At 38.6% G+C, this 20,236-nt stretch overlaps 3 protein-coding genes and 2 pseudogenes across 6 annotated transcripts; 4 read left to right on the forward strand and 1 right to left on the reverse strand.

Annotated features, from left to right (window-relative positions):
* The first annotated feature begins 6 nt into the window (after nt 1-6).
* Nucleotides 7-3,778, forward strand: LOC104769065 (uncharacterized). Of its 2 annotated transcripts, none has more exons than XM_010493188.3 (12): nt 7-400; nt 780-926; nt 1,028-1,142; nt 1,239-1,333; nt 1,448-1,551; nt 1,674-1,711; nt 2,026-2,261; nt 2,428-2,521; nt 2,592-2,782; nt 2,903-3,122; nt 3,214-3,381; nt 3,496-3,778. In XM_010493188.3, exons 1-12 carry the CDS (start codon nt 161-163, stop codon nt 3,639-3,641), a joined length of 1,794 nt encoding a protein of 597 aa, XP_010491490.2. In that variant the 5' UTR covers nt 7-160; the 3' UTR covers nt 3,642-3,778. The 2 variants fall into 2 exon arrangements, with proteins under 2 accessions (XP_010491490.2, XP_010491489.2); XM_010493187.3 differs by having other exon boundaries at nt 33-400; nt 1,439-1,551.
* On the reverse strand, nt 3,719-4,316 carry LOC104769064 (defensin-like protein 109). The gene is made up of 2 exons (XM_019242556.2): nt 4,140-4,316; nt 3,719-4,028 (listed from the first exon to the last, which is right to left on the reverse strand). The coding sequence occupies exons 1-2, from the start codon at nt 4,297-4,299 to the stop codon at nt 3,880-3,882; spliced, it is 309 nt and encodes a 102-aa protein (XP_019098101.2). The 5' UTR covers nt 4,300-4,316; the 3' UTR covers nt 3,719-3,879.
* Nucleotides 4,317-4,813: 497 nt separating this feature from the next.
* LOC104769066 (pentatricopeptide repeat-containing protein At5g08510-like) lies at nt 4,814-6,572 on the forward strand (annotated as a pseudogene). The gene is made up of 2 exons (XR_015592157.1): nt 4,814-5,758; nt 5,843-6,572. The product of XR_015592157.1 is annotated as a pentatricopeptide repeat-containing protein At5g08510-like (transcript).
* An 84-nt stretch (nt 6,573-6,656) lies between these two features.
* Nucleotides 6,657-8,868, forward strand: LOC147918430 (uncharacterized). Its single transcript, XM_087503520.1, has 4 exons — nt 6,657-6,736; nt 7,148-7,256; nt 7,351-7,998; nt 8,110-8,868. The coding sequence occupies exons 2-4, from the start codon at nt 7,180-7,182 to the stop codon at nt 8,711-8,713; spliced, it is 1,329 nt and encodes a 442-aa protein (XP_087359646.1). The 5' UTR covers nt 6,657-6,736; nt 7,148-7,179; the 3' UTR covers nt 8,714-8,868.
* A 138-nt stretch (nt 8,869-9,006) lies between these two features.
* On the forward strand, nt 9,007-20,223 carry LOC104769068 (uncharacterized; annotated as a pseudogene). The gene is made up of 29 exons (XR_015593262.1): nt 9,007-9,281; nt 9,373-9,504; nt 9,587-9,744; nt 9,860-9,904; nt 10,148-10,226; nt 10,297-10,370; nt 10,494-10,600; nt 10,701-10,874; nt 11,072-11,275; nt 11,395-11,572; nt 11,663-11,737; nt 11,815-12,140; nt 12,210-12,402; nt 12,500-12,743; nt 12,849-13,188; nt 13,283-13,457; nt 13,541-13,681; nt 13,783-14,032; nt 14,130-14,534; nt 14,617-15,086; nt 15,179-15,315; nt 15,403-15,584; nt 15,676-16,063; nt 16,194-16,319; nt 16,428-16,493; nt 16,574-18,329; nt 18,408-18,693; nt 18,898-19,122; nt 19,221-20,223. The product of XR_015593262.1 is annotated as an uncharacterized LOC104769068 (transcript).
* The last annotated feature ends 13 nt before the right edge of the window (nt 20,224-20,236 follow it).

The following is a 20,236-nucleotide window of genomic DNA, read 5'->3' on the forward strand; positions in this document are numbered from 1 at the left end:
AATATTGTTCGAATAATTAGAATGAAAAAAAAAAAAACATAATTCGATAAATATATATAAACCCTCGTCGACTCTGCTTTACACATCTCTCTGATACGATAAAGTTACATCTCTCAGCTTAAATCGGCACTGAGTGACGACGAAAGAATCTTCTACGAATATGGCGTCACCGGCAGGTGAAACGGCGGCGGTGGTTGATGGAGAGCCGCAGCAGCAGCCGCAGCCGCAGCAGCAACAGCAACGACAAGCTGGTGGGTTTGGGCAGACTATAGCAGGAATCATTAGAATCGCCATGTTCTGCTACTTTGCTTCAAAGTTCTTTTCTCCGAAACAAAAACCTGCGGATCCTTCTAAGCCTTCTCACCTTATGTCCAATCTCTTTCATAGGGGAGAGCCCATGGTAATTTTTTTCTTGTTTAAATCACTGGTGATTACTTGCGATTAGTTTCTGCAATTTGATTTCGTTTCTCTCTTCTGAATTTTTAAAAAACGTTACTTTTGGGTTCGAATCACAGATTTTGGTCTTATCAGGGTTTTTTTTCCGCTTCTGGGTGGTTTAGGGTTTTACTGTGGTTGTGTATAGATTCGAATTTAACTTCACCAGGATATGTGTTTTCAGATACTTTACTGTAATAAGTGGCTTTTTATAACACCGGTTTGGTTCTGGAACATGATTGGTGGCAGGGTTTTCTGATCACTGATTTGTTGTTTGGTTATGAATGATGTTTCAGTATGATCTTATTAGATGTTAATCATTGTTGTTTGTTTTTTCTTACCAGGATATGTGGTTTTATCTTTCGGAGCATGAGAAATTCAATGACTTTGGGGATGAAGGTGCTCTTATTTGGCACGAGACAAACATACCTTATGCTGTGTGGAAGCCAGAGAGCACTAGGACCTTGTTAACGACATATTATCCATCCGAGGTAATTTTATGTTCAACTGATATAGGTATTTGGGTTTCTTGATATGATTCTTTCTAGATTAATATATAGGCTTCATTGACTTGCGATGTTTGTTGTTACAGGCACTGAAGAATAATGGAAGTCTTTATGCTCATGTCTTCTTTGCTCGATCTGGCTATCCTGTAGATCCCAACGATCCAGAATACCAACCTCTTAACTGTTTTGGCAGGACACACCGTAAGATTTATACACAAACAACCTTCTTTTGACAGTTGTTTTTGGTTGGTAGATTTATGTATTCGATAAGTTGGACAATTCGTTTCTCTGTTTCAGCTGTTGCGACTTACTTGCCAAAGCGTAAAGCGGATAAGAAGAAGAGTCTGCTGGGAAATCCCAAAGACTCTGATGAATCTAATACAGAAGTTGAGGTGTGTCTCTAGGAAACTTTTTGATACAGAACTTGTTTTGTATGTTTTTATGATATTGTTTGGCCTGTGACGGCACACATGCTTATGAACTATAACATAAAGCAGACATCGCAGGAGGTTGATGGTAAGGACTCGGATCTCAAGGATGAGGGTCCTGTGGAATGTGTATCCCACTGGAAACCAAATGTCACAATTAACCTAGTCGATGATTTTACTCGGTAAGTTAGTTAGTACTGAGAATTGGTAGATGAATAATGGAGCATGCTTGCTTTTGTTTTGAGTTCAGTTTTAACAATGAATCTCATAAGACGTTTGCTAACTGTTTTCCGTTTCCTTACAGCTATCCAGAGCATGGTGTACCACCAAACATTGCTCCTTGTATCCTTATATATCTAAGGACGATGTGTCTGTTATTGTTTGAGTTTTTGACAACTCTCTATACACATCCTTTCTCTAACAATTGAAGACGCTAACATAGTAACATGTGCATCATCTTCCATGCCATTTATAACATTAGTTTGTTTGAACTTGTTTGAAAATTCCAAATTCTCAAGAACTAAAACTTGAGTTTCTGGGTTTTTGAAACTAGTGCCACATATCACTAGCTGGAATCGAAAATATATGAGGATTTCTTTTCGCTATGCTATAGGCGTGATGGTCCGTATTTGTTCTTTTCTTAACTTAATTGGCAGACTTAATGGTGGAACCTAGTACTGTAAACTACTACCCTACAGTTGTCTTCAATGAATTTTGGCTGCTAAGGGATAAGTTGATTATCATCAATGAGACAGTCTCAGAGCTACCACTTAATCTGGAAGTAAGCCCCATAAGCATGACAAAGTGGCAGCTGTTTGAGCAGATTGATCAGTCTTTCCAGATTCACCGTAGTTATGGAAGCATGCTTGATGGTGAATCTGACGAACTAAAGGTAATTCTGGTCTTTTATGTTCAGCTAGCTTCATTGTCATATTATATACTACGATGTGCATCTAACTACTCTAACTATGATACCTGGAAGTAGTGGAGAGATGTGAGTGATATGTTTTCTGTTAATTGGAGCTGCGGTGATTAATTTTTTATGGTTAAACCTGCAGAGGGTGTTTTTGGAAGGCAATCCCTATCTGTTGGGCGTCACTATGTTCGTGTCGATGCTTCATTCTGTTTTTGACTTCCTCGCATTCAAAAATGGTAAACACCAAAAGAACACCTGCTTTCCTCCTAAACTTAGCTGTCTGATACTCTGTTGCTTTCCTTGCAGATATCCAGTTTTGGAACAAGAACAAATCTATGGAAGGACTGTCTGCGAAGTCTGTTGTGCTGAACTTCATCTGTCAGTTCATCATCTTCCTCTACCTGCTTGACAACGACACTTCATGGATGATATTGGCTAGTTCTGGAGTTGGTGTCTGCATCGAGTTCTGGAAAATAGGGAAAGCCATGCGCATCGAGGTACCACTGAGTCCAGTGTTTTTGTGCATATGTAACATTAATATAAAAAACAGCAAATGCTTTCAATCTATTTTTTGCCTTGCGTATAAATGTACCGTGACAAACATATGAATATTCCAGGTTGATCGAAGTGGAATGATTCCAAGATTGAGGTTCCACGACCGTGAATCCTATGCAAGCAACAAAACCAAGGAGTATGACGATATAGCCATTAAATTCTTATCCTATGTGCTCCTCCTTCTTGTCGCGGGTTTCTCCGTATATTCACTCGCCTATGAGCGCCACAAGAGTTGGTACTCATGGATCCTATCTTCACTAACGAGCTGCGTCTACATGTTTGGTAAAAAGCCTTAAAAATTCTCTTTGACCAGTTCAAAGCTCTCTTGTGGTTGAATCTATTGAGTTGAGATCCATCTGTTATGTGTTTGCAGGTTTTATTATGATGTGTCCTCAATTGTTCATCAACTATAAGCTGAAGTCAGTAGCACATTTACCATGGAGGCAAATGACATACAAGTTCCTCAACACAATCATCGACGATCTCTTTGCATTTGTCATCAAAATGCCAATGCTGCATCGCCTTTCTGTCTTCCGAGATGGTAAAATACAAATCCATCTCTCCCTGAGTTTGTTGATTGACGTCTCTAGGGTAATTTTAGAATTCACAAAAAAAGAATGATGATGATCTAATTTTGGTGTTGTTGTTGTTGCAGATGTGATATTCTTGGTATACTTGTACCAGAGGTGGGTTTACCCTGTGGACAAAACTCGTGTCAACGAGTTTGGTTTTGGAGGTGAAGAAGAGTCTGTGGATACAAAGAATATCACTGACCAAGAAGATGACAAGAAAACAAACTAATCAGCTTTGTGCTTTTGTTCTTTCTAAACAATTTTGAGATTTTTTTTTCCTGTTCTAGAAAGTTTTGTTAAATGCTATTTATACCGAAAAGGAATTTTATTTAGGATTAAAAGAAAAGAAAAATGTATCATGGAAAAGATCATTCTCGCAATACAAGACGCATATGCAGTCCGAGACTACTATACATACTTATTCTTGTGAAGTAGATAACCTTCATGTAAGGTTCAATTACTTGTTCTTATTCATATGTGCAGCAACAGAGGTTTTGATCATTACATTGTCCATCCGCAGTTCCCATTGCGCTACAGAACTCAATGCATTTCATCATCCCTTCCAAACATGGTGCTGTGTCGAAACACTGAGTAAATCTATATTTTTCTTCAAACACTAAACCAAAAAGATATAGTATATCAAACGTCAATAGCGAAGCACTAAAAGAAACATGTAAGCAATTACAACAGAAAAAAAAAAAAAAAGAGAAAGAAAATAGAATCTTACAAGGAGTGGTTTTGAAGCTTGGACGGCAATGAACAGTACAGATACCCAACATAATGGTGAAAGCAAATACTAGCACTATTTTCTTAGTGAAGTCCATTGTTCTTTTAAACCTGCTCTGATACTCTACGTAAATGTAACGTAGATTGATGATATTATTCATTCAGAGTAGACAAGTATATATACACACATATGTATTCTAGAATCTAGAGAATTTGTTGAGAATCTACACTTTGCATAACAATGAGATTATAGTCAAATCATATCTAAAAATATAAAACAATTAATAATCTATCCCTAAATTGTAGATTACATATTTCTTTTAAATCAATTTAGGGATATGATTAATAATCTATCAATTTAGGGATATAATTTGTCAAATCATATCCCTAAATTACATATTTCTTTTATTTCATTTTTTTTTGGTAGGAATCTTACTTTTATTTTATTTACAAATTGTTCTGAATTATTAAATTAAAATATTATAACATTCTAAAATAGTTAATATCTAAAAATATATATTCTATAGTACTGTATTCATTTTCCAATCTTATATGGGCCGTAATCTGCAATCTTTATGCAATGCAACTAACGACGATTGAGCCCACCATATACATAATTAAATACTAACAAACGTCACCGTTTCTTATATAACGCATTAGTAGCGCGTGAGAAAAGTGAACGCGTGGGGGGAATGAATCAGATCAAGCAGCTCCACGCGCAGTGTATCAGAACAGGAGTAGACGAAACCAGAGATCTCTTACAACGACTGCTTCTGATACCAAACCTTGTTTATGCCCGAAGGCTCTTTGATCTTCATCAAAACCCTTGTCTCTTCCTCTACAACAAGCTAATTCAATCTTACTCTGTTCATGGCCATCCCCACGAATCAATCGTCCTCTACAATCTCCTCTCCTCCAATGGTCTCCGACCAAATCACCACACTTTCAACTTCATCTTCGCAGCTTCTGCTTCGTTCTCGTCTGCTCGACCTTTACGGTTGCTTCATTCGCAGTTTTTCAAATCCGGGTTTGAGTCTGATTCGTTCTGCTGCACTGCTCTAATCACTTCCTATTCGAAGCTAGGAGGATTGTGTTGTGCACGCAGAGTGTTCGACGAAATGTCTAGCCGAGATGTACCGGTCTGGAATGCAATGATCACTGGTTACCAAAGACATGGCGATACGAAGGCGGCGATGGAGTTGTTTGATTCCATGCCTAGTAAGAACGTAACCTCTTGGACCACCGTCATTTCTGGTTTTTCTCAGAATGGGAATTACTCTGAAGCTTTATCGATGTTTTTGTGTATGGAGAAAGACAAATACGTTAAACCAAACCATTTTACTGTAGCTAGTGTTCTCCCCGCTTGTGCCAACCTAGGGGAATTAGATATTGGCCGAAGATTAGAAGGCTATGCTAGAGAGAATGACTTCTCTGATAACATTTACGTGTGTAATGCTCTTCTAGATATGTACTCAAAATGTGGAATGATTGATGTTGCGAAACGTTTATTCGATGAAAATTGGGAACCAGAGAAACTTGTGCTCCTGGAACTCCATGATTGGTAGTCTAGCTACTCACGGGAGACACGACGAAGCTCTTGACCTTTATTCCCAAATGCTGGTGAGCATTTCTGTTTGTTACAAGCATGTTGATTCCTCTGTTCTTTAGAGTTCTAACACTTATGATTTTCTGTTGGTTATTCAGCGAGGAGGAGAAAAGCCTGATGCAGTGACATTTGTTGGGTTGCTACTAGCTTGTGTTCATGGTGGGATGGTAGAGAAGGGACAAGAATTGTTTAAGTCCATGGAGGAAGTTCACAAGGTTTCGCCAAAGCTAGAGCACTACGGATGCATGATCGATCTCTTGGGGCGTGTTGGGAAGCTGCAAGAAGCCTGTGATCTTATTAAAACAATGCCAATGAAACCAGATGCTGTGGTATGGGGAACCCTTTTGGGTGCTTGTAGTTTCCATGGAAATGTTGAGATAGGAGAGATAGCAAGCGAGGCACTGTTCAAGCTTGAACCAACAAATCCAGGTAACTGTGTGATCATGTCGAATATATATGCCGCCAATGAGAAGTGGGATGGAGTTTTGAGGATGAGGAAGTTGATGAAGAAGGAAACGATGACAAAGGCTGCTGGTTATAGCTATTTTGTGGAAGTAGGTGTTGAAGTTCATAGATTTACTGTGGAAGATAAATCACACCCAAGATCTTACGAGATTTATAAGGTTCTTGATGAAATTTTCAGGAGAATGAAACCTGAGAAGCGTCAGCTTGAACAACTAATCATATGAAAGCAGATGTTTCGTTTGTTCACGTCTCCAAAGTATCAATGACTGAATGGATCTATTGAAACTACAACAATATGTGATTTTTTGGTTTTTTTTTCTTCACATTCCTATACTCAATCAAATGAAAGTCGGTTCAGATTCAGTAATAGTGATTAGAGTCTCATCCAGTTGAAACAAACCGAAATGCAATTGAAATTGACGAGATGAGACTATATAGTTGAAAACTATATACTATAACAAAAAAATAATCCCCGAGCTTGCTTATATAACAAGTTGAAATTTCCTGTCTACATCGACGACGACGAGGTTTGTGCTTCGTTCCTCTTTTTCTTCTTACCTTCGAAAGGTTTATTTATTTATAAAAACTCTACTGTGACGTCAGTTCATTCATTTTGATTGAATGATTTAGTAACGATTTAGCTTATCACCGTCTCCGTCTACGTCTAGGTTTTTTTTTTTTCTTCTTCTTCTCTGTCTCTAAGACTCTAAGTCGGGGAATTATTTTTTTTTGAAAAAATATGCATTTTGATGTAGAATGTTGAATTATTGTTATCGTGTTTGTTTGTTTTGATGATGATGATGATGATGATGATGATGATGATGATGATAGGGTTTCTTCTATTTGATTTCCATCAATATATATTGTGTTTTTTCACGTATGATCTTGACAAATTTTCGATTTGATTCAAATTGTGAGTGAATTGTTTTCTCTCTAAGGGTTTTGATTATTGGAAAGCCCTATCAGAGAGATGGAACCTAAACCGACATATGGTGCTATGCGTCGCATCCGTCCATTATCGTTCACATACTATCCATACGCCACGGGGTCAGTGATGATGTTACTCTCTCGTCCCCTTACCTTTTGAGGTTTTGCACAGCTTGAACACTTGACTTATTGACTTATTGTTTTGTTTTTGTAGGACGTCCGCTGGGAAAGAGCATATTAGAGAGGAGCTTGTACGACTAGGAGTTGAGCTCTCAGTCTCTGTTGCTGAATCCATGTTCTTGCTCTGTGATGACATTCATACCATGTTGTGGTTCTGCTTTAAGCTGTGGAAGTATACATTACCTCCCTCTTCTCCTGTGTCAGAAAGGCTGCTTCGCGTTGTTCACTATGTCCACTCAAAGGACATCAAACCCAAGAACAGGGGATTTTGTTGTCCGGATGGTGGCAACTCGGTCCAACGAGAATTCGTCAAGACCACTTGGAAGGATTTTACCGACGGGGTCATTGTTTTGAGTCGCCTTGTTTTGCTTCTCAGGAAGAAAGATTGCTCTTTCGATGATCGGCTCTTATCTTCCGCTGTTGAAAATTACAAGCATCAAGTTCTCAAGAAGCTAGTGGATAAATTGGCGTCCGCAAAAGAGCTGAATGGTTTTGCCAGGGAGACTGTTGCGTCTAACATATCTGACCTGTGGAAGTCTCTCTTTGACGACGAAGAAGCTGGTGAACCAAGTCCAGAAGTGGCGAGGAATATGATTCTTAGCGACCTGTTTCAGCCTATATTGGGGGATTCCTGCCATTGCGAGATACCGACACTGCCCGTTACTTCTCCTTACATTCTAGGGTCAGTAGTATTTACCTTTGTCCCCTTTGAGACATTTCCTCAGTACTCACTCATGTTACACACAAAGTCTGACTTATCTTTTTGTTGTTGTTGTTGTTGTTGGTTTGGCAGGGCAGCATTTGCAAAGCAGGGGATTAGAGAGGAGGTTGTGCAACTAGGAGTTGAGCTCTCGTTATGTGTGGCTGAGTCGATGTTCTTGCTGTGTGATGAAATGAGGAGTGTGTTACAGTTCTGCTTGAAGTTGTGGGGAGATTTAGAAAGCAACATTGGTAATCCCGCTGGGGAAAGGCTGCTTCGTGTAATGCATCATGTCTACTCAAGAAACATCAAATTACAAAAGAATGGAGAAGATCATCATATCGGTGGAGGCAATAAGTCGTCGGTTCAATGGGAATTGGTCAAGTCGACTTGGGGGGATTTAGGTACTGGAATCAGTTATATGCACAACCTTGTCATTATGCTCGAATCAGGAAACGGTTCAGATTGCCGAGAGTATACGTCTCGTGTTGAAGAAGCTCTGAAGGAGGTTAAGGAGAAGTTGAGGTGTGGCAAGGATGTTTCAGAGGCGAATGGGTTCGCGAGGGAAGCGATGAAGTCTGTCATTTTGGACATGTGGAAGTCTCTCTTTGACGATGAAGGTACGGAAGATGTATGGGCTCGCAAATTGAGGAGGGAAGAGATTATTTCTGACCTGTTTCCTCCTCATTTGAAATAAGAAGAAGAGTATTATTAAGGCTACCATTTTAGTTTCTCTCCTTGCTTCTTTCTATCGGATTAGACCATCTCCATTGGTTGGTCACTAACAAAGTTATTTAAAAATACTTTTATTATAAATTTTGAAAAATAAGAACTTCATTGAGAAACATTGAATTTTCATGGTCCAATGGTTGATCCTAAACTTGGGGTTAAGAACTTATGATTACTATGACTATAACCAATTAGTGATGCGTTCACTAGAATAATTAGAACTTGTACATGAGAGGGAGTGCACTACAACTGCCAATTAGTGAAACGGAGATTAATGTCTCCAAATTATTTAAAATTAAGGGTTTTTTGACTTTTGACCTAAAAAAAAAACACAAAGCGACTATAACCCTTCCGCGCGGGTCGCGGCGCTCTCAAACTCCCAAATCAAATCATCCCAAACGCAAAAAATTAAGCCTCGATCTTGCTATCTCGCTCTCGCATCCATTCATCTCTGTTGAATTCTCATCATGGCGACTGCTGCTGATTCTCGAGCTGTCAAGTCACATAGCAACTCTGAAGGAAGGAAGAGATTTATGGTTCGTAATTCACTTACGAGATTTTTGTAATTTAACTTTGATCACATGCATGCTCTCTCTCTAATTAATTAATTATGGTTTCTTTACTCAGTTTAAGAATTTCGCCGAGAGAGTGAATGAAATTGAAAGCAAGGTCCTCAAAGTCTTTAGGAGCTTACATAAGGTGAAGGATGAGCCTTCACAGGGTTCCACTTATCTCAAAGATTGCCTCGTTGAATTCAGGGTACGTTACCTGTTTCCCTTCTCAAGTTTTCATTTTCTTCCTCTGAATGTTTCGTTCAATTTGGTTTTGGTTTAATATGCAGGAACTGAATACAGCGGCGGATTTTATCTCGTTTTATGAAGAAATGTTGCCCTGTGTTCAAACTCTGCCGTTGGTTGTCTTGCATCAAGATTTAATCTTCTCTAAACTTGTATCTGGTTTACATATCAAAGCTAGATTCTCTCTCGAAGCCTTTCTCTGGTTTTGCTATCTTCCCCCACTCTTAACTTCTTCTTATTCACGATCATATTGATGCAGAATTATTTATAATCTCTGTTTTTTTTTTTTAAACTTTTTCTTCTTCTTTCTCTTTTAGGTTGATATATGCTTTATCGAGGGATCTCTTGGACGGCTTTCTTCCGTGAGTATTTCCTTTTCTAATTCTTTTCAGCTGCACAGTCCTCTTTTATAGGTTTTTTGGAAGTGCTCAGGATTATATTTTAGATTTTCCAGGCACACTCCGTAATGATCTAACTTGTTGAATTTATTGGTTTGGGAAATTGTTTTGAAGTTTTGTTGTCTCCCTTCCTTCTCTTTGCATTTACGTACATTGGATCTTATATCTTCTAACCAATTGTTGCTTTCGTCTATTTATCTTGTCTAGCTTCCTTCCGCGGCTTGTTAACTCCATAGCGACTCTCCTGAGAAATGGTGGACAGAAAGAACCAGATATTCTTGAGCAGGTTTTTGCTCTCTTGTCTAACATATTCTCCCCTCGGGACAATGCTTAATATTATCTTTTTTTTTTGGCAGATATTCTTATCATGGTCGCACATAGTGCGGGATCTGCAGAAGTATCTCATATGTGACATCGAATGTATTCTCAGGTAAGTACAGAATTATATAGTTTAGTTCCCCTGGATTGAATGATCTGTTACTAGCAGCCTGACTTAGCCAAATATTGTTTGACTAGTTTCTTTACTTTCTTAACGAATCTTCTTTTGATGTAGGGATACATTGGAGCTGAGGTATTACTCCGGCGAACATATCATCAGATTGATGTCACCTTCCATATCATTTTTGTTGAGGACTGCACGGGATGAGCAACTCGAAATAGGTGATGAATTACTACTTTTCATTTCTCTCTCTCTCTTTTTGTTTGTTTCATATCTATGTTAGGGACAGTCCAGTTGACTCTTGTCCCATGAACATTGCAGGGATCAAGAGGATCCTCTCCGAAATTGCAGATCCACTGAAAAAACATGGAGGAGTTAGTATACTATATCATGTTATGAGGGGTACCTCTGAGCATCTCCATTCCAAAGCTGGGAAGGTTTTGAGTTTCTTGCTTAAAGATTCAACATTGTCCTTATGTGATCAATTTCCTCAGGGCAAGTCCTCTTTTCTAAACATAACGTTGGAATATTTCATTAAGTCTAGTGTCTCTGTTTCGCATGTGATTAGTTTAGGAATGAAGTTTAGAGAATGGGAAGTTGGTGTTGGTTTAATCTTGAATTTATACTCCTAAGCTGTTTTACATGGTTCCCTTTCTTCTGATCTTTGTTGGACCATGTATTTCGTTTTCCAGGTTCTTGTAGTATAGTAGAAGCTTTGAGTTCAACTTTGCAAAGAATATGCAAGGATTTTAAAGCAGAAGAATTATTTGTTATGTGGAACTGCCTGTATGAAGAAACAAAACAATCAATCAAAAACAAAGCAACAGCTCATTTAAGCCGACTCCTGACTCTGCTTACTTCAGTTGTTAGGGTTGAGAAAGGTCACAAGGTTTATGGTGAGTTATTAAGTAATCCAATTTTTTCGACTCGCTGTTGTTCTTTCTTGTGTGCACCCATGAAAACATACATTTTCATGATCGTATTGGCTATTTATGTCGTTGTCAATGTTTAACAGATTACCCATATTTGGTTGGACTCGTGAGCCAGATTGTGCCAACTTTTACGGATTCTTCTGTTGTTCTTGATAAAGTTATGGGACTAATGTTATGCACCATTGACAGTTCCAGTGCTGCCAATGAAATGGAATCCATTGCTTCGCAATGGGCCCCCATTTTTTCCGTGAAGTGTTCGAGGTATTTTGTATACAATTGGATCTGTTTATACTTTTCAACGTTAAATTTTCGAGGTATTTTGTATACAATTGGATCATGCAATCTTTGCAGTTTGCTGAGTTTTTTGCGGGAGTTGCTAGGGAAGGATAAATTAGTTCTGAAAGCCTTTAGAAGTAATATATTAAGGTAAGACCCACGTCTTTTTTTACCTTTTTAAGTCTGCCTCTCATTTATGTCTTTAGTGACTAACTTGTGTGTTGCAGTTCGATCAACAATATGATTTTGGTGTCTCCTGAGGAGGTTATTCCTCTGTTACTATCACTGTGTGAGAGTGAGCAAACAAGTCATGACAAGGTGAACATCATAGATGAATCATTTGAGAGCAAATTTGAGAGAATTCATGAGTTCTTGGAAGAGAAGATTAAGAAAATCCAAACGAATTTAGAGAATATAGGATTAGCTCAAATTGAAGAGGCTGAGTTGGCTGCAGCTTTGGGAGCTATCAAATGTTTTCCCTATTTTAAAGTGGATCCATCATTGCTGATTTGCTTTAAGAATACTCTCATACAGCATTTGGCAGCCTCAGTTGGTAAGTTTTTGCCATGCCATTCACGTCTTATTTCTTAGAAGTTATCATAACTCATTTTTTCATTTTCAGTAAACACTTTTAGTGCTCCGGAACTGATGTGGCAGAGCTTACTTGGTGCTGCTTTGAGGTCATGTCACAAATTCTCTTCTAGTGGAAGACTCATCGACAGTGATCTAGAGGAAGCTTTGTCTCTTGCTAAATCTTACAAGTCATGTGTACAAGTGCTGTCTCCTGTGGCTGACTATTTGGATTTTGTGTATAGGTGAGTTTATATGTTCTGGTGGTTTGTTTATTCTGTATTATTCTTCTCCATGTTTGATGACTCTGTGATGGTACACTGATTCGTTTTTTAATCACAGGCCTCTATTAGCTAAGAATGATCTCTCTAAGGCATGTCCAGAGCTCCAAGCAAATATTGCTGAAGATGCGTTTGACATATTTTCTGAAAATTTATGTCACTCGAAAAAAGACGTCCGTCTTGTGACTTTAAGGATTTTGTGCCATTTTGAAACTTTGTATCCCAACCCTTCTTTTGAAGAGCATCCTCCAATGAAGAAACTGAAAACTGAAGTCATTCAAAAGTCTTCCCCTGAAAGCAACAATGTGAGTAGATATCATTACTTCTGTATTCCAAAAGCTTTATCCTCAAATCCTGATTGTTTTAATAACAGTAGTATCTCTAATAACTTACTCCCTTCAAATTACCAGGTTCTTCAGTTATTGAAAGCAATCGAGGAGTCTCATCTCACAGTATCGACTGAAAGGGAGTTGGTCAAGGACATTAATACAATACAAAATTATCTATCTGCTGGCAGGATACATGACAAATATGTGCCACTTGTATTTAAGGGAATGATAGGGTTATTTTATAATCAGTTTTCGGAAATATGGGAACCAGTATCTGAGTGCCTTGCGGTTCTTATGAAGAAGCACACAGGAGCGGTGTGGAATGATTTTGTTCATTATTTGGGCCAGTGCCAACTAAAACTTGAAGCACTCGACAATCAGACTGAGAATGAAAACGACAGCATTTCACAGATGCAGACTGGTAGGTTTCTTTGCATCTCTTACAGTATCCTTTTCATCTATATATCTTTTTTCTCCTCTTTATAGTTCTAATGTTTGTTTTATTCAATCTGCAGGTCTGATAGAGCGTTTTAATTCGTCTGATACCACACGGTCCACACCTACTGGAAAAGTAGTATCTCTGTTGCTCAAGACCTTACAAAACATTCCCACTGTTGCACAGTCTCGAGTCTCTGATCTTCTCCCTTTGTTATTGAAATTTTTGGGATACAACAGCGAAAATCCTTTGAGGTAATCATAGATCTCTACGTCTTTTGTTCTTGAAGAGTAACTTGATTCATCTGTTGCCATAAGTCTTTCTCTCTACGTTGTAGGGTCGGATTATATAATGGCGGAGCTTGTAAAGGAGAGGAGTGGAAGGGTTTGCTTATACAATGGTTGACTTTACTGAAGTTGATGAAGAATCCGAGGTCTTCTTGTTTTAGTCAGTTTGTAAACGATGTTATGGAGAACAGGTTGGTTTTGATCATCCACTGTTCTTTTGAATATCTTGGAGTAATATAATTTCGTTGACATCTCTCTGCATGCGTTTGGTGTTCGTTGTATGTTTTACCAGGTTCCTGGACCATAATGATGCTGAAATACAAATGAGTGTCCTAGAGTGCCTTGTGTTATGGAATGACTATCTACTCCCACACCGCCATCGCTTGGAGAATTTGATCAAACCAAAAGAACTGAGAGAAGAGCTCGCGACCTGGAACTTCTCCATGGACATCGAAGAAGCTCACAGATGTCATTTTGTTTCTCTTGTAATCAGGATCCTCATGCCTAAAGTTAGGAATTTGAAGACTTCTGCGTCGCGTAAGGTACATACTAATAGTTTCTTTTTAGTTTACTTCACCTTTGCCAATGCGGGTTTTCATTTAGGTCTCAATAGTTTTTTTTTTCTTTTTCTTTTCTCAGCATACAAGTATTCGTCACCGGGAGGCGGTTCTTGGCCTTATATCTCAGCTAGATGTTAATGAACTTTCTCTGTTCTTCGCATTGTTGATGAAGCCTTTAAACATCATATCAGAGGATACAATGGACTTGTTTTGGAGCTCAGGCAAAAGCTCTCTGGATTATTTCCAAAAGTCGAATTTCCTCAAATCTATCAACGCCGATGCTATTTCGACCTTATCCTGGAAGAAGAAGTTTGGTTTTCTTCATGTCATACAACATATACTTGAAGTCTTTGATGTATTACATGTCCGACCATTTCTAGACTTTCTGATGGGATGTGTTGTCCGGCTATTGATAACCTATGATCCAAATATCGAAGAAGAAAAGAGCATTGATAAAGAGAGTGTTTCAACATATCACGACCAGGTAAAATTGTTATTAAGGTTTCCGCTCATATCATTTCTTTGGAACATATTGACTGACTCTTTTTTTTTTTTGTTTGGTGTAGGCTGGCAGTTCTTTAAAGCAGTTTAAAGAGTTGAGATCCTTATGTTTGAAGATCATTGCTCGTGTTCTTGAAAAGTACAAGGGTTGTGATCTTGGCTCTGATTTCTGGGACCTCTTCTTTTCTGCAGTGAATTCGTTAATCAAGAGTTTTAAGCAGGAGGGTTCTAGCAGTGAGAAACCAAGCTCATTGTTCTCATGCTTCTTGTCGATGAGTAAAAGCCGCAGTCTCGTCACCTTCTTATGTCGGGAAGAGTCTCTTATTCCAGACATTTTTTCAATTATAACAGTCACCACAGCTTCAGAAGCTATAAAGTCCTCTGCCTTGAGTTTCATAGAGAATCTGCTCAGTCTTGAGAGTGAATTGGATGATGATGATGATGATGACCATATGATCAAAGGATTCTTAGATCCATATATAGAGGCACTGATTAACAGCTTGCATTCTCTTTTCCGCTGTGATATTTTGAAAAGGTAAGGGCTCTTGTAAATTATAAGACTTAGTTACTTTCGTCTTTGTTTCTACTTCTTTTGTTCTGAAGAAAAAAGGTGTTAATCATGATCAGGAAATCATTCAAGTATCATGGAGAAAGAGAGATTAAGATACTTAAACTATTGTCCAAGCACATCCGAGATGAATCTAATGTTATGGAGTATTTGGATATCTTGCTATCTTTCTTGGATAAACGTGTGAAAGATTCTGGTATGGTTACTGTTACTCATTTCTTTTTTTGGTTAGAATTATGTAATATCGACCGTCTCTTGTGTGACTGTCTTAGTGTTTATGCAGATATTCATCGTGAGGCTTTGCTAGCCATTAAGGACATCACATCGTTACTTGGGAGTGAGAGTACTAGCAAAATTATAGATACGGTCTCACCTCTGCTTGTTGATGCTGCACGTGATGTTAGATTATGCATTTGTGATCTTCTTGAATCTCTTGCAAAAATCGACCTTTCTCTGGATCTAATGGTAAGTATACAAATCTCTGTTTGAACCTGAGTCATTTATTTCTCATTGTGTTTTGAGACTGTAACAAACTACTGGTTGTGTCATCCTACAGGCGAAAAGCCTCAGCGATATGAATGCAACCTCACCCATGGAAGTTGATGACCTTGACTATGAAACAATAATTAAAGCTTATGCAAAGATTGATGCGGATTTCTTTACCAAATCCTCGGAGCAGCACATGATGATTATACTCTCACAGAGTTTATACAACATATCATCATCAGAAGTTACTTTAAAGGATTGTGCATTCAACCTCTTGTGCACTTTTATTGAGTTTTCAGCTTCCATACTTTGCCAAGAGGCTTCAGCTCACTCTGACAATGGCAAAGAGGTTTCAAAATCTGATGCAAACTGGACAGGAGATCGTGTGTTGTGGATTATAAATAAGTTTATTTTAAAACACATTGGATGCATTAAACAGAGGAATTTCTAGTGGAAAGGTACAGTGACCCTTCTAAGTCTGGCATGAATGTTTAATTATTTATAGTCAGGATACTGCTTTGTAACATGGATATCCTTGGCTCTCTTGTTTGCATTTAAGATTCTTAGAAACGAATAATTTTGCTGCAGGAGGAGATTCTCTTGATACGCAAAATGGTGACAAAACTTCCAGATTCCGGGAATCTTGCTGCATTCGGACCCTTATGCTCTGAAAACGAAGACGTTGATTTCTTTAAAAACGTCTTTAGCATTCAGGTAAAATGACTCCTTCACATTTTGTATCTTTGCAGCTTATAGCTTTTAGCTTATGAAAGATGATAGAAACCTTATAGTGACTTTTACTTTCTTTTAAATGTCTTGTAGATACACCGTAGAAAAAAGGCGATTAACCGTTTTGCCAAGGAGATCAAAGATAGAAGTCTGCCTGAGGTGATCTCTTTGCGTCTCTTAGATTCTTTGAATTCTACTTTTTGTAGCGTCAATATGACCAATTGCTATCGGGGTTGCAGGGCGTAGTGAGAAAACTTCTAGTCTCAGTGTTTTTCAACATGCTGCTTGATGGAGAAGATAAAAAAGGTCAAAACAAAAAAGGTCAGAATAGAAAAGGTCAAGATAAAAATGTTCAAAATCTCCATGACGCATGCGCAGAAGCCCTTGCATCCATGTCTGCTCATATGAGTTGGTGTTCGTACTACGCTCTGCTGAATCGGTGTTTCCGTGAGATGAAGACGCATACGGAGGAAAAGAGAAAGCGTCTGCTGAATCTCGTCTGCTCGATTTTGGACAAATTTCATTTTGCAAAAGATGGACACGAACAGGAGGTTAGGACTTGCCTCGAGAAAACCTTGCTCCCCAAGATACAGAAGCTGATGGATTCTGAGTCTGATAGTGTTACTCTGAGAAGCTATGTAGCTGCGGTGAAGGTTCTAAAGCTGCTCCCCAAAGAGATAATGGACTCAAATATTGATTCTCTAGTTTATAAAATTTCCAAATTTTTGAGGCATCGGGAGGACCGCACACGAGATGAAGCCAGAAAGGTTCTCGCTGCTTGTTTGAAGGAACTTGGAATGGAGGGTTACTTGCAACTTTTTCTTCAAAAACTAGTTTCATTACTTAACAAAGGATCTGAGGTGCATGTGCTCGGGTACACTGTCAATTCCATCTTATCTGAGTGCCTACCAAACCCTACGGGTTGCATGTTGGATCATTGTTTGGAAAATCTCCTTGATGTGGTGGAAGCTGATATCCTTGGAGATGTTGATGAACACAAAGAGGATAGAAAATATTCATTGAAGACGAAGAAAGAAACGAAAACACGCAAGTCACTTGCTACTCTGAAATTGATTGCTGAAAATGTAACGTTCAGAAGCCATGCACTGAAGCTCCTTCTCTGGTAACTAGACAGCTGCAGAGACCTATGACTTCAAATTTAAAATCCAAACTGGAGGATATGTTAAAGCATATTGCGTTTGGTATTGAAGGCAATCCATCTGTGGATCAAGGAGATCTTTTCTGTTTTATATACCACATTGTGGAAGATAGTATTAACAACAGGAGTTGCCTCGGAGATCAAGCGTCTTCTCTACCATCCAAAAAGAAAAGGAAATCGAAACATCTGCAAGAGACTTGTGGTGGTAAGTCATGTCCACATCTCATAACCGTGTTTGCCCTGGACTTATTGCACAACAGACTGAAGAAAATCCAACCCAGCAATACTAATGAAGAGCTGGTGTCGAAGTTGGATCCATTTGTCAAACTACTTGTTGGGTGCTTGAGCTCTAAGTATGAAGATGTTGTATCTTCATCTGTTAGTTGTTTCACTGCATTGATAAGCTTACCTTTTCCCTCCCTCAAGTCTGAAGCAGGTAAAGTGATAACCATCACGGCTGAGTCTGCAGTGAGTTCCAGTAGTCATCTTGTGCAGACAGGGAAAAAGCTTTTAAAAGCTGTTCTCGGCAATGAAAAATTCAATTTCTCATCTGAGGAGTTGAATATGCTGATTCAGCTCCCCATGTTTGTTGATCTGGAATCGGATCCATCTGTGGATTCATTGAATGCTTCTCTTTCACTTCTCAAGGCCATTGTGAAAAGGAAAGTTCCGAAGATATATGATGTTGCTGATCAGGTTTCAAAGTTGATGATCACACATAACGATAAATCAGTCCGCAAGAAGTGCAAAGAGTTACTTTTAGATTTTTTGGTGAATCAAGCACTCTCTAAGAAACGCCTAGAAGGACATTTTAACTTTCTGCTGAAAAATCTGAGGTATGTATATAGTTAAGCTTTGTGGAAATATGGCCTCTTATTTTGTTTCAAATATTAACTGTATTTTTCTTCCACCAGCTATGAACATTCAAGTGGAAGAGAAGTAGTTCTTGAGGTTCTTAACGATCTTATCAAGAAATTCTCACAACCTAAACTCGGGAAGCAGTCAGTTCTTGACCAGCAGTCTCAAATCTTGTTTGTTGAGCTTACTCGTCGCTTGGCAACTGATGATGCTAAAGATTCGCTGTCCGAGATCTGTGATTTGATGAAACTTCTGATAGGTCGCACTAGTAATTATAAATTCTGTCTTGAGCTATGTCTGGGTTGGTATAAGCAGGAGAACACACAGGCTAAAGCAGCACAGGTAAATTGCTCTGAGTGCCCCGCGCATTTTCTGTTTGACGATAGTTTATATATCAGATCAGTAGGAAGTATATGAAATAATTTATAACTTGACATGCTTCTTATTGGAAATTTATGGCTTGTAACATCGTCACAAAGCTGTGTTTTTGTGGGTTGTGCGTTACTTTTTGCGGCTCTCTCATTCATTTGTTGGATGGCTGTGCAGGTACTGGGATTTTTCATTGAAGTCAGGAAGGAGGCATTTTCGGAGCAGATCCAGAGTATATTGTTGCAGGAGGCTAAATCGATTTTGGAGTCTGCTGTACAGTTGCAAAATAATACTGTTGAGGAAGGCAGCATTCCTTTCTGGAAGGAAGCATACTTATCTCTTGTTATGATCGAGAAGATGCTCAAGCAGTTTCCTGATTTATGTTTCGCAAAACAATTAGAGGTAATAATGTTGTCAACAAATCTAGTTCTGAGAAGTTGTTGTCTCGTTAATCATTTCAGTATTTCCTTTGATGGTTGATCTTTTTCTTGTTTCTTCAGGATGTATGGAAATGGGTGTTTAAGTTGTTGTTGCACCCACACAAATGGTTGCAAATTATAACCTGCCGGCTCCTGAATTATTATTTCAAGAAATTAGCCGAGTCTCGGAAAACAGTAGCTGATTCTCTTCTTGGCAAGCCAAGTAGCCTTTTCATGGTAGCTGCTTCTCTTTGCTTCCAGTTAAAGATGAATGCCATTGCAGAAGAAGGCAACGATCAAAATAATGATGCTACTGAAGAAGATATTGTCACAGAGAATATTGTTTTTGCCGTCTATGGTCTTCATTTAAGGATTGGACAGTCAGATCATGAGTACTGGTCCAGTCTTGACAAGGATGAGCAAGCGGAGTTCCTTGAAGCCTTTGTACTATATGATTCAGGGAAAGTAAGGTCTACTTTTTTGGCTCTTACTTCAGGCAGCGAGAAAAGCCAAGATGATGTAAGAAAGGTATTGATTGGAAGTTTGCTCAAAAGAATGGGGAAGCTTGCTCTTGATATGGACGTGATTCATACGAGAACCGTGAGAATTGTTCTGAGCGTGTATAAAGAATTTGCGTCAAAGTTGAATCAAGAAGAGTGTCGCCTATATGCCTACAGAATTCTGTTTCCGCTGTACAAAGTCTGCCAAGGGTTTACAGGGAAAGTCATCTCAGGTGAGTTGAAACAGCTAGCGGAAGAGGTAAGAGACAGTATAAGAGACGAGAGGTTAGGTAGCCAAGTGTTTGTGCAAGTGTACAGCGAAATCAAAAAGAGTTTGGAAGCCAAGAGGGAGAAGAGGAAGCGAGAGGAGAAGCTAATGGCGGTGATAAACCCTGAGAGAAACGCAAAGAGGAAACTGAAGCTAGCTTCAAAGAACAAGGCTAACAAGAAAAGGAGGATTATGAGCAGTAAAATAGAAAGATGGTCACGCTCTTAGAGTTTACCCTTTTGATTAGAATTAGAATTAACTTATAAAACCTGATTATTTTATTTCACCGAAAATTAATTAAGCTAATTCACCTATATATATGAAGTATA

Source organism: Camelina sativa, chromosome 20, assembly GCF_030686135.1.
Source record: "Camelina sativa cultivar CO46 ecotype springtype chromosome 20, ASM3068613v1".
NCBI classification, from domain to species: Eukaryota; Viridiplantae; Streptophyta; class Magnoliopsida; order Brassicales; family Brassicaceae; genus Camelina; species Camelina sativa.

Bases quoted from the DNA above. Each gene is read 5' to 3' on its own strand.
- LOC104769065 (XM_010493187.3), top strand. From the start codon at position 161: ATGGCGTCACCGGCAGGTGAAACGGCGGCGGTGGTTGATGGAGAGCCG. The intron at 927-1,027 runs GTAATTTTATGT...TTGTTGTTACAG, and splicing joins CGACATATTATCCATCCGAG to GCACTGAAGAATAATGGAAG. The intron at 1,712-2,025 runs GTATCCTTATAT...CTTAATTGGCAG, and splicing joins ACCACCAAACATTGCTCCTT to ACTTAATGGTGGAACCTAGT.
- LOC104769064 (XM_019242556.2), bottom strand. From the start codon at position 4,299: ATGAATAATATCATCAATCTACGTTACATTTACGTAGAGTATCAGAGC. The intron at 4,029-4,139 runs GTAAGATTCTAT...TTTTTGGTTTAG, and splicing joins AAGCTTCAAAACCACTCCTT to TGTTTGAAGAAAAATATAGA.
- LOC147918430 (XM_087503520.1), top strand. From the start codon at position 7,180: ATGGAACCTAAACCGACATATGGTGCTATGCGTCGCATCCGTCCATTA. The intron at 7,257-7,350 runs GTCAGTGATGAT...TTGTTTTTGTAG, and splicing joins TACTATCCATACGCCACGGG to GACGTCCGCTGGGAAAGAGC. The intron at 7,999-8,109 runs GTCAGTAGTATT...TTGGTTTGGCAG, and splicing joins ACTTCTCCTTACATTCTAGG to GGCAGCATTTGCAAAGCAGG.